The 18,014-nt window shown below is 40.4% G+C and overlaps 1 protein-coding gene across 1 annotated transcript in view; it reads left to right on the top strand.

The window, feature by feature from the left end:
- Positions 1-17,799, top strand: part of LIN7A (lin-7 homolog A, crumbs cell polarity complex component) — a gene marked incomplete at both ends in the record, with an annotated part of 121,280 nt that extends 103,481 nt beyond the window's left edge. Inside the window, one exon of the mRNA XM_079715154.1 lies at positions 17,581-17,799. Within this exon, the coding sequence (XP_079571280.1) occupies positions 17,581-17,799 (219 nt within the window). The remainder of the gene's footprint in view (positions 1-17,580) is intronic.
- Between the last annotated feature and the right edge of the window lie 215 nt (positions 17,800-18,014).

The raw sequence follows: 18,014 nt of genomic DNA, 5'->3' as shown, positions 1-18,014 counted from the left end.
TTTTTCATAAATAGAGAGGACCACATTACTTATAATTGGCCTGAGCTGTAGGTTTGGGTGATTTGGAGAAATTGTGTGTCAATTTGTCACAAACAGAAATATGCTAAGGCCTCGCCACTTTTCTCTTCTGCCTAAGTCTAGAAGGCACAGTATCTATTTGACTACTCAGTAAAGTCTAAAAATGAAGTCTTCAGGGTACCAGAGCCCTCTGAGTTTTACAGCACATCTGAAATAAGGCTGGCCACAAGGCTAGGAGTGGGACAGCTGCTAATCCCGAAATTCTCTTTATTTTTGTGCCCATGATCTGTTTAAATTTTTTTTTTTTTTTTTTTTTTTTTTTTTTTTTTTTTGTGGTACGCGGGCCTCTCACTGTTGTGGCCTCTCCCGTTGCGGAGCACAGGCTCCGGATGCGCAGGCTCAGCAGCCATGGCTCACGGGCCCAGCCGCTCCGCGGCATATGGGATCCTCCCAGACCGGGGCACGAACCCGTATCCCCTGCATCGGCAGGCGGACTCTCAACCACTGCGCCACCAGGGAGGCCCTGTTTAAATTTTTTTAAAGTTTATATTAAATGATCATTGTTATGTTGCTCTTCACTCTTATACAATGTTAGAAGCAATTTTAAATATTACTGACCAGGATGTAGTAATTTCTAGCTAATTACCACAGGGACCCATTGCACACATAATTTCACATGGGTCCTGTTTTGTTGGATGCAGTTGGCAAGAGGTACAATGCAAAGCTGTCTGATGCTAGTTATCAGGTCACACATCATTTTATGGTGTCAACGTTGTAGGTATTAAAATATTTTTTCCTCCAGTTGCATTGAATATAATTTTGCACATATTTTGAGTGTTCCACAAAGTACCCCAATCACTTAAACCTGCTTGGCCTCTAATAAATTTATTTAATTTTTAAGGAAATCATCGAGAGTTTAATTATGTGGAATTTTTTAGTAAGCATGTTTGATTATTCTGTGAAGAAAACAAGGCAAATATAGTCATTAAAATTCCCTCTGATGCACTTTCAATTATTTATAGGGACGTGGGTAACCTAAGTTGAACTTTTAGCTTTACCTCTCTTCATTGTGTTACTCTTCCGAGATCAGACCATGATCGACCTGCTCAGCTACTGAACCAAACCCTAAGTTTGACAGCTACTACATAGGGCAGTATATTGACAAAACATACGTAAATGCCCTGTATCTGGAGTACATATGTGGCCAAACGAGGTTGTACAACATTGCCTGGACATAGTCTTAACATGCAAGCATTCATTCAAAAAGTATTTATTATCAACCATAATAAAGATTAAGGAGGATAGGGGGTGTCAGGGTAGAGAGAGGAGGGTGCGCTGCTGGGCAGAGTAGCCTCAGTGAGAAGGTGGTATTTGAGAAGAGGAATCAAGGAGATGAGGCGGGGGGCGCCGCATGAGTATCTAGGGAGGAACATTCCAGGCAGAGGAAAGAATCAATGCAAAGTCCCTAAGACGGAAGAGCACTGGCATGTTGGAGACGAAACAACGAAGGTAGAGATGAATTTGGCAGTAGCAGCTCACAGTTTTAATTTTTAAAGTTTTTGCTAATGAAAAATATGCAACTTTTCAAAAATGTGTCTTCTACTCAATGTATATGCCACTATATTAATGGTAGTTTGAAAATCCCCAAACACTAGGTGTAGAAATAAAGCAGGCAGCCCTTTAAGTGTAGTAACAAAATTGACTTTTCTGTAGTAACAGAAAAGCCTTCCCTTGAGAGCTTACAGGCCAGGCATTTCCTAAGCACTCTAAATGCACTGGGCAAATTAAGTCTCACAAACTAATTCAATGTAATTTATGGAGTTTACGAAGCAATCTGGTAACTTCTCTGAACCTTAGTTTCCTCACTGCTAAGAGATGGTAATAATAGTGGCTACCTTTTTTTGTGTTTTGGTGTTTAAGTGGCGTAACATAGTTCCTGACACATAGTAGGTACTATATAAATTATTTAAATTAATTAATTATAAATTATTTATTTACTATATAAATTAATTGTGTTGATTGTTACTACTAGTTCATAATTAAGGGGGCAGCCATTGGTTTAAATAAGAAATCATTATGTTTTCTCTGAGAAGTGACAACATAGTTAAGTTACAGGTTTGTTGATGAACATTAATCCCTAAAACTTAGATATTTATTCGTTCATTCATTTGGCAAAATATTATTGGGCCTGGTATTGTCTTAGTCACCAGTGAAATAAAAAATAAAAACCTCTGATTTCACGCTTACAGGTATGGGGAGGAAATAGGCAGGGAAGAAGACTATCTTTGCAACATAGGTTATTTTGTAAATAAGGATAAGTATGGAGTTCCATGGGAGATCATAACAGGGGCATCTAACCCAGGCATGGGAGGGCCAGAGACGGTTCCTTCTGTGAAGAAAACTCATAGGCAAGTAGGGTAGGTGGGTGGAGGCAGCAAGGATCATGAAAGGGCCACCTCAGAGTAAACCATGCTAGAGTCCAGGCACGAGAGAACATGGCCAGGCCAGTTCTTCCATTTGGACCCTTAAGAGTTGGCAAATGAGGCTAAAAATGTAAGCAGGGCCCAGATTGTAATGAGGCACACTGGACTGCAAAGCTAGGGCTGTATCTGAGCAATATGGGGATTTAGACGGATTTTAAGCAAGAGAGTGATACGATCAAATATGCATTTTAGAAAGACTGCTGTGATTGCAATGTGAAGAGTGGTCTAGAAGGGGCTGGAATTTGAGGCAGGGTAACCAGGGGTAGATCTAACTTAATGTTTGAATGAGAGAAGAAACAGGTCTCATTATGAACCTGCTATGTAGGGAACAGCTATGTTTCTTTGTTACAATACATTGTTATTTGGGGAACTGGGAGGAGAAGATCAATAATAATCGTACTAAAGGAGAAAAATAAAACCAACTCATTTCATTTGCAAAAGAATTTCTAGGTCGACTGATTCGTAACTCTCTCTGGGGTCTCACATCTGTCAGCCTCGAAATCACTGCAGTTTTTCATCTTAGGAGCCATTAGTGAAAAACAAAAATTCGAACATGCAGTGTTTCATAATTCTCCTTCACCAGTTCTTAGTCAAACATCATCCTCAATTTATATCATTCACACTTAAACATGAATGATCTAGCAGGTCATGTAACTAAAGCTAGCATGGACAAATAAACAACCAAGAGTTAACGGAGGAAAGGAAACCACAGGTTTCAGCAAATTAACGATGCCAGGAGAAAAAGCGTTCGGTCCTGACTGAATGGAATTTGGGTGGCCTTCCCTTATAATTGGGGTTTTGAAGCTCCCACAAACCACACTTCTACGTCCATAATTTCTGAGGTAATGTAGCTAAAACCCCTTCATTTCACCTAAATGGCCCAGGCAATTGCAGTTATAATTTATTTTTTGCTCAAATTACCTCAAAGCTGTGCCTCAAAGCACTTTGAAAACAAAAGTATCCTTTGTCCCACCTTCTTCAGTTTATTCTAGAATGACTCACTTTCCTCATGTTGATTCTGGGCTACAGTAGTTATACAAGAAATATGTGAATGCATCCTTATAAAATTTCCAAAGAATTCAATGTTAAAAAACTGGTCAGATTTTTTTTAAAAGCCTCTTTAATCATTTTCCTCTCCATCACTCCATTCCAGTTCCTTCCTCTCCCCCCACCCGAGGAAACACCATGATGATGGGTATTTATCCAAGTGTTTTCCTTTGCACGCAAGTACACACACACACACACATATATTCAATTATTTATTTATTTTTAGATATAAAGTGTATGAGACAATATAGAGCCGTGATTAAGAGGCCAGGCTTGGAGACAGATTTGTTACCCGTTAATGGTGCGCCCATGGAAACTTACTGTTCCTCAGTTTCCTCATATATAAAATTGGGATGATAACGTTACATACCTCACCAGGTATGTAGGAAGAGTCACTATTTTGATAAATTTAAAGCACTTAGAACAGTACCTGATAGTAAACACTCAATGGATGTTAGTCATTATTTTAAGTTTTTAAAATACACTAATATTTTCATATATACTTATTTTTCTATGACTTGCTTTCTCAGAACTATGTCTTGGATATCTTGTCTTCTCAGTACATACTTATGTTTTTTAATCTGCTGTATAGTCTTCCATGGTATGTGGGTACCAGAGTTCATTCAACCATTCCCCTGTTGATGGACATTTAGCTTGTTACCCAATTGGTTTTTTTGTTTTGTCTCATTTTGTTATTGTGAACACTGCTTCAACGAAAATCTTTATGTATATGAATGACTATTTTTCTAGAGTGAATACTGATAGGTGGCAAACCAGGTTAGGAGCACAGGGGCACACTTTATTTTAATAGATGCTGCCAAATTGACCCCCAGCTTCTATTGCCAATTGTATGAGAATAAAAATTTCCACCAAATCCTCAGCAATAGTTATCAATTTTTAAAAATAAGTGAACAATTTTTATTGCATTCTGGATTTAATCTGCATCTCTCTAACTAATATTAAAGTTGAACATCTTTTACCTGAGAACTTTATGAGAGGGAACTAGTCATACAAAATCCTGGCAGGAGTGAACCAGGCATGTATAATACAAAAAAGAACTCCAGTGTAATTTGGGGTTTGAATGAGGGGGAGAGTCTTAGAAGGTGGAATTGGAGAGGCCAGCTGGGAGTGGAGAGTAAAGGTCTTTACAGGCCATTGTAAGGTGTTCACACTTAATTTTGAGCAAGAAAATAACATATTAGAGAATAAGTGCTATTTGGAATGGCCTTTGAATGATGAGTGGAGGTTTCCTAAGACAGGAGAAGGAGGAAGAACCATCTAGTCTAAGGGAATAAAACTGAGAGATTACGGAAACACGAAAATATGTGGCAAAATCAAAAGCATGGTGCTCATATGTTGAAGCTGAATATAAGGAAATAGAGTTGGACCTGCCTGTGTGATGGAAGTGCTTTGCATGCCACAGGATACTTTTATTTTCATTTCTGGAAGATGGGGAAATATTCATGGAGTAAGGGGGCCCTCATTTATTGGGTGCATTCTGTGGGCCAGGTGTAGCACTTGGCACTTACGTGGGTAGTTCATTAAATTTTAAATGACATCTTTAAAGGAAATGTTATTCACATTGTTTTGCACATTGGGAACTGGGGCTCAGGAAATGAAATAAGTTTCCCTACAGTACACAGCTGGTAATCTTTGGGCCTATCCTTCAAAGCCAGCACTCACCAGGTTGGGTGGGTACTGTGCACTGTGCTGGGTCCTGGGAAGAAACAATCAAGGTAGCTCAGTCCCTGCCTTCAAGGACAGGGTCTACCAGAACTGTGTTCTTTCTGCCCATCACTGGATTGTCAGCAAGGATACAGGAAGACCAAGTGACTCAGGCTAGAATCTGGAGAAGAATTTAGACAAGAGAGAAACTAGAGGATATTTTAAAATGGTAAAGAAGTAAGAGGGAGGAGAGGATGAGATGAGTTGGTAAATGGGGAATAAATATCAACCAGTATCCGTGGTTAATTGGATGTGGGTTGAGGGGAGAGTTAACAGCATCCCCTGGATGCCTAGTTTGGGTGGCTGCATGGCTAGTGACAGCAGGAGCCAGAGGGGAGGGGTGAAAAGAATCTTTGGGGATTAGAGCCAGTTAGAACATTTAAAATAAGTACAGTTTTATTTTGTCGAATTACCTGAAAAATCTTAGTATAAGTCACTGGTGACAAATCCAAAGAATTTTCTGTGGTGTGCTTTTAATTGGAAGAGACATTTATATGTAGAGCCAGTGAGATATTGGACAGTAAAACCTGAGATATCCCTTAAATTTTCACTCCTTCTCCTACAAGAAGGCATCTGTAATTTTGAGTCTCTGTAATTAAATTAAGCATTATAGCTATTATTACTGTTTCTTATTCATGGTACAAAGCAACATAAAAGTCCCTGCTGCTTTACACTGTACAGGAAACACATTTGACAGCTCTGGACTCAGACAACTTCTGCCTAGATTTGTTGTGTTTCTCCTTTATGCTTTATATAATTGGCAGGGCTTCTAGGATTCTAAGACAGGTTAAATAATAAAGGGTACCCTTTGAAGGGTTTGGTTGAATAATTTCAGAGACCTGTTATTGTCTCCATTGATACCCCTTAGAAAACAGTGGTCTCTCTGAGATCACTAGCGTAAGATACTGAAGGAAAAAAGAAAACTATTCTGGTTGACAGAATCCTGATGTCATTGCAGCATAATACAAGCTGACATCTAGGGAGAGGAGATGGGATGATGTATGCCACGCTTAGTGAAAGGAGATTTCCCAAAAACTTCCTATAGGCTAATAAGCCTTTTTCTAGGTTGCAAAGTCTTTCAAAGAACCTTCCAGTGTTGGTCCTGTCTGCATCACATCATAACCCACCTGCCATAAAAATCAGTGGAGACTATCTGAAGGATGGGCTTTGGTATTTGTCCTCGGGGATCCAACCAGTGTCCAGGTATGCAGGCCTGGTTCATCAATTTTAAAAGCCTCACCTGAATCTGGATACTCCTCCTAAACTAGCTTTGCCATTTAAGCCAGGCTCCATCATCCCTGGGATTCTACAGTACCAGAAGGAGATAATGCTCCATAGTACTAGGTCTGTCTTTAGGGTGTTGGCAGGGCTTCCCTGGTGGCACAGTGGTTGAGAGTCCGCCTGCCGATGCAGGTTCGTGCCCCGGTCCGGGAGGATCCCACGTGCCGTGGAGCGGCTGGGCCCGTGAGTCATGGCCACTGAGCCTGCGCATCTGGAGCCCGTGAGCTATGGCTGCTGAGCAAAAATGACTCCCCTGCCCTCGAACCTATTCTTCCAAACCTTTCTCTTAACTCAGATCCCTCCTTACCTTCCCTTTCCTCTCCTCATGCTGCCCTTTGGTGTTCAACAGACCCATCCTTCTTTGATAAAATTGCTCCCCACTATGTACACTGAAAATTCAAAGCCCAACAAACATTTACTGCAGATATATCATGTACCAAGCACTACGATGCATTCTTCAATCTTTACATTTTCCTGCGTCTTAATCAGTGACCAACTGTCTAGGTTTGCCCAGGACTGAGGTATTTTCTGGGACTTTGAGTCCTAAAACCAGGACAGTGTCCACCGGAGACCTGAGACACAAAGAGGTGAGGTCATTCTCTAAAGGTCACACTCTTCGACAGTGATTTGTTATGACTCAAACTGGGATCCTCCTAATCCAAATCCCTGGCCTTCCTGCCCTGTCACACTGGCTGTACTAAGGGTTGGTTTGACGATTTGATTAGGAACCACACTAGATTTTAGTGACTGAGATGTATTTGCATGTTTAAGTGGAGCTGTAAAGCAGCATGTATGAGTATGAGGGAGGGGATTCTCGGTGGGTATGTTATCATCACCACCACAGCCCCCTCTCAGGCCAAACCAGACCTGGAAGCAAATATCGAGAGTCGGCAATTTTGATATTCCTGCTTCTGAACATTTGCCAAGAGGCGCTGCTCCTGGGGGGGTTTAGTGTCACAGAGTGTCACGGCTTGGGAGAGTGTGGGTGGGCAGAGCACGTATTTTGGAAGCACAAATCAGTGTGAATCAGTGTGAATGATTGGAAGTGTACCTTGTAACTCGACTTCCCGGGTGAAACCTACCACTCAAAACTTAACAGACCGATTTAAAGATCTCATTTTCTAGGAATATTTTTCCACACAGCTTTGTTCTGGTTCCAGATGTCTGGTGTTCACATTTGTACTCTTGAAGATGGCTGTATGTATGTGTATGCGTATATGTGTGTGCATGTGTGTGCATGTATATATATGTTTATTGAGTGTATATGTATAGGTATACATGTATGTGTGTGTATGTGTGTGCATGTGTGTGTGGTATTTATCCCAACAACCATCAGGAATTGTTTTTCCTCCTGTTGGCGCCCGAACATTGAGGGTTAAGCAGAGTTACTATAAAGCATTACAACTGACATGTAGTAGCTGTATTTGTTTCCAGTTTTAGTCTCCGGATCTGAAAAGGTAGGCTCAGATCAACCAAATGTTAGATCTGTGATTGCTGGCACTGATTTTTTTCTTAAAGCTTCTGCTTGCTTTAAATTTTCTGCCCCTGGGCCGACTGCTAGTGCTGTGCATTCTCTACTTCCATGGTTCAAAACATTTTATATGTATAACTACTCTCACAGGATAAAAATGTGTGTAATTATATACACTTTTTTTCCTCATTAACCTCTTTGCTCTCTTGTAGTGTTTGGTTATTTGATGATTTTCCCCTCTCAAGTTTGCTCACATTATGCATGCTCCTATCAAGAGAATCTCCTGCACACGCTTCCTTTCCCTAACAAAGTCTGGCACTGTGGAGGGACTGAGAGAGCAGTTTTTCATGAATAAATGATGATCATTTGTAATTAGCATATCAACTGTATGTATGGAAATGATGCTTCTAAATTACTTGACTGTGATTAGAAGCAGTTGATTTACCTAAGTAGTTTCAAACCTTCTTCCAACAAACTCCATACATAATTAATTTAGTAAATACATTTTCTTTGGCTTCTTAGATAATATACAAGAAACTTCTACCTATTCCAAAGGCAAATTATATTTTGTTGTTGCTGTTATTGTCCTTAAGCACCTGAAGCCCTACAGTAACATGATCATCCAGGAAACAGTTCAACAAACAGCTAACATTTTTTGGACCCTTTTTAAAGTGTCAGGTGCTCTTCCAAGTGCCTTGTGCATATTATCAATAAATGTAATGCCCATAATGATTCTATAAAGTAGACACTCTATGATACCCTTTTTACAGATGAGAAAATTGAGGCGTGGGGATGCTAAGCAGCTTGTCTGAGCTCACAAAGCTGCTAAGTTAAGAAGCTCAAAATCAAACTTGGGCAGTACTGGCTCCTTAGCAGCCGCATAGCACAGGGAGATCAGCTCGGTGCTTTGTGACCACTTAGAGGGGTGGTATAGGGAGGGTGGGAGGGAGGGAGATGCAAGAGGGAAGAGATATGGGGACATATGTATATGTATAGCTGATTCACTTTGTTATAAAGCAGAAACTAACACACCATTGTAAAGCAATTATATTCCAATAAAGATGTTAAAAATATATATATATAAATGTGTGTGTGTGTATGGCTTATTCATTGACTAAGTATTTATTGAGCACACAATAGATGCTGGGCACAGAGATAAATAAGACTCATCTTGCCCTCGGACAGTCTAGTGACAGCAGAATGGTTGAAATCTAATAAATTACAGCACGCTGAAATAGATATTAGCATTTAGGCAGGAACAAAGTACTATGGGAGGGAATTAGCATATTTTTTCCAGAGGATAAATGTAATACTTTTTACACTTGCCACTTTTCTTCAGGAAAAGAGAATACATTTAAAACAGGATATTAACATGTTTGAGAAAAGGAAAGGATCAAAGAGTCATAAAGGTTTTTTTCTGAATACATCCTATAACTTGTGTGGAGATAGTTCTTTTTTTTTTAACATCTTTATTGGAGTATAATTGCTTTACAGTGGTGTGTGAGTTTCTGCTTTATAACAAAGTGAATCAGCTATACATATACATATGTCCCCATACCTCCTCCCTTTTGCATCTCCCTCCCACCCTCCCTATCCCATCCCTCTAGGTGGACACAAAGCACCGAGCTGATCTCCCTATGCTATGCGGCTGCTTTTCACTAGCTATATCTATTTTACATTTGGTAGTGTATATATGTCCATGCCACACTCTCACTTCGTCCCAGCTTACCCTTCCCCCTCCCCGTGTCCTCAAGTCCATTCTCTATGTCTGCGTCTTTATTCCTGTCCTACCCCTAGGTTCTTCGTAACCATTTTTTTTTTTTTTTAGATTCCATATATACGTGTTAGCATACGGTATTTGTTTTTCTCTTTCTGACTTACTTCACTCTGTAGGACAGACTCTAGGTCCATCCACCTCACTACCAATAACTCAATTTTGTTTGATAGTCCATTCTGAATTAAACATCCAGTCAATGTGTTTTTTTTTAATGACCAAAAATGCTGACTACAGAGCTACACCAAGGCAAAATTGTAAGATTTCCCTCACCTATCCAGCCCTCTTTCCTGGAGTAACATAGTAAAGACACTCTTAAGATGGCATTTAGTATTTGAGGTGGTTATAGTCTAGGGCACTATGTCTAAACACTAATCTGCACTTCAGTGACTGGCTGGCTGTATCAGAGTTTTATAATGTCACATGTTCCTAGCTCATATTGCTGTGGACCTTGATATGGCAAGTCTGGGATACAGCCTAGGTCTCTATATTTTAAAAGTGTTTAAGTTGATTTCTGTGTACATCCAGGTTCAAGAACAACTGGTCTGAAAATACCCATGAATAGGAGAACCACTGATACGATATTTACTTTCTCTTTATTATCTTATTTAAGGCTATGGATTAGTAGGTAAGAGCCTAGTCTCTGGAAACAGATCTCAGTTAAGTTCCATCTGTTCCACTGACTAGCTGGGGACTTGGGACAGATTCCTTAAGCTCTCCATTACCTCTCCATTCCAAAGCAGCTAACAGTGCCTTGCGCTCAATAAGTGCTCAACGAATATTAGAGTATACACACACACACCCCACACACACCCACATTTATTATGTATAGACACACACACTCTTAAAATAGTATGAGAACAGCTTCATGGACTAAAAACAAAACTATCGTAAGAACACAATGGTCAGTCACTATTACCTGTGTGGGAAAGGAGTGGGTCTGTCTTTGGCTATATTGGGCCTTTTCAAAGTTGAGCATAATAACCCACTAATAGTGAGCATAGAGTCTTATTCTGCTTCTTCACTGGCCAACTCATACACTTCAGAGCTAGGAGTTGACACATCCTTGTCATTAGTTTCTGTCCTTTCACATCATGTAAAAACCGACCCACCATTATCTGAATTAGTAAATCTAAAAAAGCAGAATGAGGTTGTTGAAAGAGCAGTCATCAAGAATAATGAGTTCTAATCCAGCACTGCAACTAATAAATTTGTAAAATGGACCAAGTCACAGCCACTCTTCGTCTTTATTTCCTTATGTATTAAGGTGCAAGGAGGTAAATGAGGTTGCTTCTAAGGGCCTTTGCAGGTATGATGTTTTGAGTTTGTGAGCTACTTAATTGTACTAACATATCATAACTCAATATCCTTGATATCATTTTATTTCCTGATAACATTATTTGGTCCTTAATCCAAAAGAATGACTGATGCATTTAGGAGCCTATGCATAAACCTGGCTCTAGATATCTACAGTAACTGAGAGGTATAGCCAACTCTCGGTTATCCAACGAAGTGTTTAAGCAACTTATCAGCAAGCTGGGTCAGGATTATGTCCATGTAACCTCACAGAGAAAGAACCACATAAACATGAAGACCTGGGCATGGGCCATTGGGCAACTGATTGTGCACAGATATTGAGATCCCTTTCCAGGGCAGGCATCTCTTCCATCTGAGGTCTAGGCAAGGTCAAAATTTAACAACTGGTTTTTCTGTAACAGGGGGGAGAGCACATATTGTGAGCAAATTCATGTATGCAGTGTAATCCAAAGTTCTCTCTTATTAGAGGGTATTCTTTTTTTTTTTCTGAAGATGTTGGGGGTAGGAGTTTATTAATTAATTTATTTTTGCTCTGTTGGGTCTTTGTTTCTGTGCGAGGGCTTTCTCTAGTTGCGGCAAGCAGGGGCCACTCTTCATCGCGGTGCGCGGGCCTCTCACTATCGCGGCCTCTCTTGTTGCGGAGCACAGGCTCCAGACGCGCAGGCTCACTAGTTGTGGCTCACTGGCCCAGTTGCTCCGTGGCATGTGGGATCTTCCCAGACCAGGGCTTGAACCCGTGTCCCCTGCATTAGCAGGCAGATTCTCAACCACTGTGCCACCAGGGAAGCCCTAGAGGGGATTCTTAATCAACCAAGATCTTGAGTGTACCAAGAAATAGCAGCCATTTTGATAACTCATATTGTGTGTGGGGAAAAAAAAAACTACTGAAAAATCAGAATGCAACAGTGTTTAAAAGTTGGTTCATTTATCAGCCACTGACTTGCCAAATTTGCATCAAAGTAACTAACTTTAAAATTTCCCGGAGCTTTACTACTACTACTACTACATGAGATTGCTAATGAAACAAGTATGCATCTGGTTATTTACTGAGATCATTTTTCCCAGCTTCCTGAATGAAAATATATTCCTTTATATATTAACATTTTAGAAGATCCAGTTCTTACGGTTTTTCTTCAGTTTAGTATTTTATTTGTATTTATGCATTTGGAAATGGTAATATTAATAAAACCACTTGAACTGTGCTTTTCATTTTGATTTCTATGTGTGTTTTTTAAAAATTTAGCAGGGGAAAGAAATATTTTCAGGATGGGAATGTCCATTCTTCCTGTGCATTTCTATTTATTTATTTATTTACTTATTTATTTATTTTTGGCTGTGTTGGGTCTTCGTTTCTGTGGGAGGGCTTTCTCTAGTTGTGGCGAGCGGGGGCCACTCTTCATCGCGGTGCATGGGCCTCTCACTGTCGCGGCCTCTCGTTGCGGAGCACAGGCTCCAGATGCACAGTCTCAGTAGTTGTGGCTCATGGGCCCAGTCGCTCCGGGGCATGTGGGATCCTCCCAGACCAGGGCTCGAACCCGTGTCCGCTGCATTGGCAGGCAGATTCTCAACCACTGCGCCACCAGGGAAGCCCCTTCCTGTGCATTTTAATTTACTTTGGTAAAGGCTCGTGGCCAGACTAGGCACTACTATGGAGTAGGTAATATTTCTCTTTAGGGGCTTTTCTTTTTTCAGACCACTTATCTTTGGTCTAAATTTCCTGGATACCTAGTATACCCCCATGCCTTCCTCACCACCCCTCACCTCCTTAATGACATCCAACTTCTACCAGATGTCTGTTGGAAAGCCTTGTTAAATTAATCCATGCTAATGACTTCCTCAAATTGCAGTAGGTACAATAAACTCTTAAAGCAAGAGGATGAAATCTAAAACTACAGAATTTCTTTTAGAAAGTATAGAAAGCTCTTATGGAAAGTATAAAGCTCAGGGTTTTTTTTAATAGAGGAGGGAATTTCACTTTGAAATTGGAAGTTTTCCCTGGTCTCCTCAAATCACGTAAGGGCCACGTTTTCATCCTATGTGAAAAGCTGGTGTTACAGGTTTTCAGTGACTGCTCAAACTGAGCTAATTGTTATAAAGGACAATTCCTGAATTAGGAGGGTGTGTGTGTGTGTGTGTGTGTGTGTGTGTGTGTGTGTGTGTGTGTGTGTGTGTGTGTGTGTGTGTGTGTGTGTGTGTGTACACACACATATATATCTGTAATAGAAAGCTTAACTGTTTACAAATAAACTATTTCAAAACATGTTTTAAATATTTAGCTTGAAATGAGGCATAGTTTCATTAAGAGTGAGAGAGACTAAGTCAAAAGTAGGAATAAATGATAAACTTTGAGGGCTAAGGGAATACCTGCTGACAGGTGTTTGTTCCTCAGCGTGTATACCCTAACTGATCAGATAGCTTTTTTTATGCATGGAACAGGAACTCCATAGAAAGGTTGCCTGCTTTTTTGTTCTTCCTTTAAAAGAGAAAGAAAGGAGAGAAAACTGCCTTATTCTTATTAAAAAGTTATACTGAAGGACTAAAAGCACTCCAGAGATAAATTATAGCTTAAGAAGACAAACATATGCCCCCCAAAGTATTTATAAAGTAGGCAAAGCCAGTGGGAAAAGAGAGCCACCCAGAATAATCCTCAAGATTTTTCTGAAAACAATTTTAAAGACAAAGTTATTGAGTGTTTGAAATGATAGTCTTATAAACATGCTTATATTTCTTCAAATCTCTGAGTTACCTCTTAGTTTCTGTTATACTGCTTAATCATGTAATTTGTATTATTTTTAACACAGCATTTTTAGTAGTAGAAATGAAGAAGTGTGACACTGCCCAGATCCCGTGTGGGTTCTGTGCCCTGGTGGGAAAGACAGAGGGAAAAGGTAGAGTCAGACTAGGAGACCCGTTAACTCTGCCGAGCCCGAAAGAATCTGAGTCACCGTCTAAACCAAAGATACAGCACTGAGGCAAAATTCTGGATTCAAAGACCGTGGAGTCTGCTTTTTTTTTTTTTTTTTTTTTTTGCGGTACGTGGGCTTCTCACTGTTGTGGCCTCTCCCGTTGCGGAGCACAGGTTCCGGACGCGCAGGCCCAGAGGCCATGGCTCACAGGCCCAGCCGCTCCGCGCCACGTGGGATCTTCCCGGACCGGGGCACGAATCCGTGTCCCCTACATCAGCAGGCGGACTCTCAACCACTGCGCCACCAGGGAAGCTCCCATGGAGTCTGCTTTTTATCAGTTGCTAACTGTATTGGGGAGAGCAGCACTGTGGGTGAGAGAGGTAATCCTGCCAGTTCTGCAGGGCTGAGTACGGCACACCAGCCGTGTTTCTCAGCCATTCTCTATGGTGAGAGCCTGATGGTCCCATGTATTAGTCCCACAGCCCTCCTGTGGCAACTCTAAATTGTAGGCAGAGTGCCTAAACTGGGATAATGGGCCTCCAAAGGTCCGGCCTAGAATTTCCAACCCTATTAAATGAAAGCAAATAGAACAAAAGCCAAAAAGAAGTCTGGAGACTAATCATCTGGCCTAGAAAATGGGTGAACCATTGTTATTAAAACATATAAACATGTAAGTTTTAATATTAGAAAAGAAACTAGAGAAGGGTATGAACAAGCAAATCACCCAGTTTTCCTTTTAAAGGAGAATTCCATACATTAATTGTTAATACATTAACAATTCACCTTGGGACAAATTACAAAGAAATTACGAGCACACTGAAAACAGAGTTTGTGTTGTACAAAGTTGTCAAAGTTTTCCCCTGTCCATGTTCTTCCAGAGAACTTAGTAGAACATGACTGGTAAAATAAATGCTTAATAAACATCTGTTGAGCGTCCAAGTCAATGACTGAGTGAATAATTAAAGGAATAAATTAATCAGTGAATAAGCCTATTTTCCTAGGCTTCAGCCACAGATAAAAATTCACTCTGCTCAACAGCTGTTTATAACCCCTTGCTCTCTATTTAACCCAGACTTGGCAGAGGAATGGTTATATAAGTTGCCTCCAGGGCTCTCCACAGTCATTTCTTAAACCCTTAGTATCTGCCTGGTTTTTGGACAAATGACTGAAGGCCACCAATGGCTATCTCATTGCTAAGTTCAAAGCCTTTTTTTCCTGCAGTCCACATCCACCTCGCTGAAGCAAATGACAGAATGGAACGCAATTCTTAAGTCTCCAAATCTGTATAATAGTCGTCATTAGGAATCTCAAGATATAATTTGTGTGCTTGAAATGCAAATTATTTTTTGTAACTCAAGATAATATTCATTTTAGCCCCCCTTCTCCTTGGCTTGTGAAAATGTAATCTCAACCAATTTGGGGTGGCCTTCTCTGCCACTTCAGTGCCACTCTTCGGTATTCTGGCAGTGTTTAAGCCTATCTTGGTCCCTATCTGTCACATCCCACACATTTCTCCCCCGAGCTTTACCCAGGAAGCAAGTCAAAAAGGCCTTTGCGCTTGGATCCTATAAAATAGGAGTTAGGTCATCTACCCTGGGGGTCAGTTGAAAGGGAAGGACTGCCTCCTTTTCTCAGGGTTCTCTTCTGTCTGATTACAACTTTTCTTCTCTTTTACTACTCTCTAATCCCAACCTGGAGAAACCTTAAAAGGGTTGGGAAGAGCCTCTTTGAGTTTACTTATAGTAAACATAGTTTCCCCAGCTATTGTCTGTGCCATGACGTTCAAAGAGTATTTCTGAAACTCAGAAGCCAAGAATTGATTTATTTTTTGCTTTCTGTCACATCACATCTGTCTTATAGGTATGTGTGTATATCTGATTATATCCTTAGTAAATTTTCCTGAAAGTAAAAATCTTCATTTATAAAGGGTTTATCCAATGCATAACGATAGTACCCTCCAGAAAAACTGTACCAGTTTGTGTTATATTATTAACAGTATATGAGTACCTTTTCCTTATGTCCTTGTCAATACACCATATTTAAAAATGCATCTTTACCATTTTTAAATTAAAAATGAAATATTTTTTCATCTATATTTCTTTAATTATTAGGGATCTTGGACATTTTTTCATAGGTTTATTGGGCATTTTAAAATTATTATTTGTCCATGAGTTCTCTTGCCTATTTTGCTTAGATCTTTACTGTCTTGTAAGAGCTCTTCATTTGAAGAATATTAACAAATTGACTGTCGTGTATTGAAAACATTTTTTATAGTTTTTTTGACCTTTCATGGTGTGTGAGACATAGAAACTTACAATCTTTAAATCTGGTTTTTGTGGGGGGTTTTCTTGGTATTTTTACTTAAGAATTCCTTTTGCATTGCAAGATGATGAACACTGACCTGTGCTTTATTTTAGTTGTTTCAGCATCATTATTTAACAGTCCTTTTCCCCATTGGTCCAAATTTCACATTTATCATACAATCAAGACTTATATATGATGGATCTACTTCTAGACTCTGTTTTGTTCTACTGTTCCTTACTACACCAATAAGACACTGCTTTAAGCATTGTAGATTTTTTTTTTAATATAACAATTTTATAAATTTATTTTTTTTTGGCTGTGTTGGGTCTTCGTTTCTGTGCGAGGGCTTTCTCTAGTTGTGGCAAGCAGGGGCCACTCTTCATCACAGTGCGTGGGCCTCTCACTGTCGCGGCCTCTCTTGTTGCGGAGCACAGGCTCCAGACACGCAGGCTCAGTAGTTGTGGCTCATGGGCCCAGTTGCTCCGCGGCATGTGGGATCTTCCCAGACCAGGGCTCGAACCCATATCCCCTGCATTGGCAGGCAGATTCTCAACCCCTGCGCCACCAGGGAAACCCTAGATTTTTTTTTTTTTTTTTTTTTGGCTGTGTTGGGTCTTGATTTCTGTGCGAGGGCTTTCTCTAGTTGGAGCAAGCGGGGGCCACTCTTCATCGCGGTGCGCGGGCCTCTCACTATCGCGGCCTCTCTTGTTGGGAGCACAGGCTCCAGACGCGCAGGCTCAGTAGTTGTGGCTCACGGGCCTAGTTGCTCCGTGGCATGTGGGATCTTCCCAGACCAGGGCTCGAACCCGTGTCCCCTGCATTGGCAGGCAGATTCTCAACCACTGCGCCACCAGGGAAGCCCTAGATTCTTAATAAATGTTAATATCAGATAGGCAAAGTCCCCATTCGTTACTATTTTTATATTTTTTCCAAAGTGTCCAGACTAGTGCATTTACTCTTCCAGGTGAAATTTAGAAATTCCATTCTCAATGTTAGTGTTATTGTTTAGTTCTTCACTGTTTCTCACCCTCCTAACTTGAACTTCCATTCAATGCATCCTGTACCCCAGTGCAGCCTAACCTGCCCACGATTCAGCTACAAATGTAATAAATAATAACAATGGCAATACATCTCATTTGCCATATCTTCTTGAAATTTCAGACTAGGATTGTACTATGATACTAATGTCACATTTGGCTCTCGAGAAAAGAATATGGAAACTCTCCCCTTTAAGAAATGTCACTGTCTTTTCAGAGTGTGGAAGGAGAACACCATGAGAAAGCTGTGGAACTACTCAAGGCCGCTAAGGACAGCGTCAAGCTGGTGGTCCGATACACCCCAAAAGTCTTGGAAGAAATGGAGGCTCGCTTTGAAAAGCTACGGACAGCCCGGCGTCGGCAGCAGCAACAATTGCTAATTCAACAACAGCAACAGCAGCGGCAGCAACAAACACAGCAAAACCACATGTCATAGGTAAGAGGTGCCTTCTTCTATACAAGGAAAGTCCCTTACATGTTTTTTTTGTTTTTTGTTTTTTTAAATATAGTTTCTTAGACAGCTGGAACATAATTACTAGATTTAATAATCCAAACAAAATCAAACAAACAAACAAAATGACCTCAGAAAATGTAAACAAGACAGTTGCTTACTTTATGTGTCATTCAGCCATATTCCCTGCAAATGTAAGG

The sequence above is a fragment of the Hyperoodon ampullatus genome, assembly GCF_949752795.1.
Source record: "Hyperoodon ampullatus genome assembly, chromosome: 11".
Taxonomy (NCBI): Eukaryota; Metazoa; Chordata; class Mammalia; order Artiodactyla; family Ziphiidae; genus Hyperoodon; species Hyperoodon ampullatus.
Note: the sequence above shows the minus strand (reverse complement) of the source record. Positions and strands in the feature narration are given on the sequence as shown.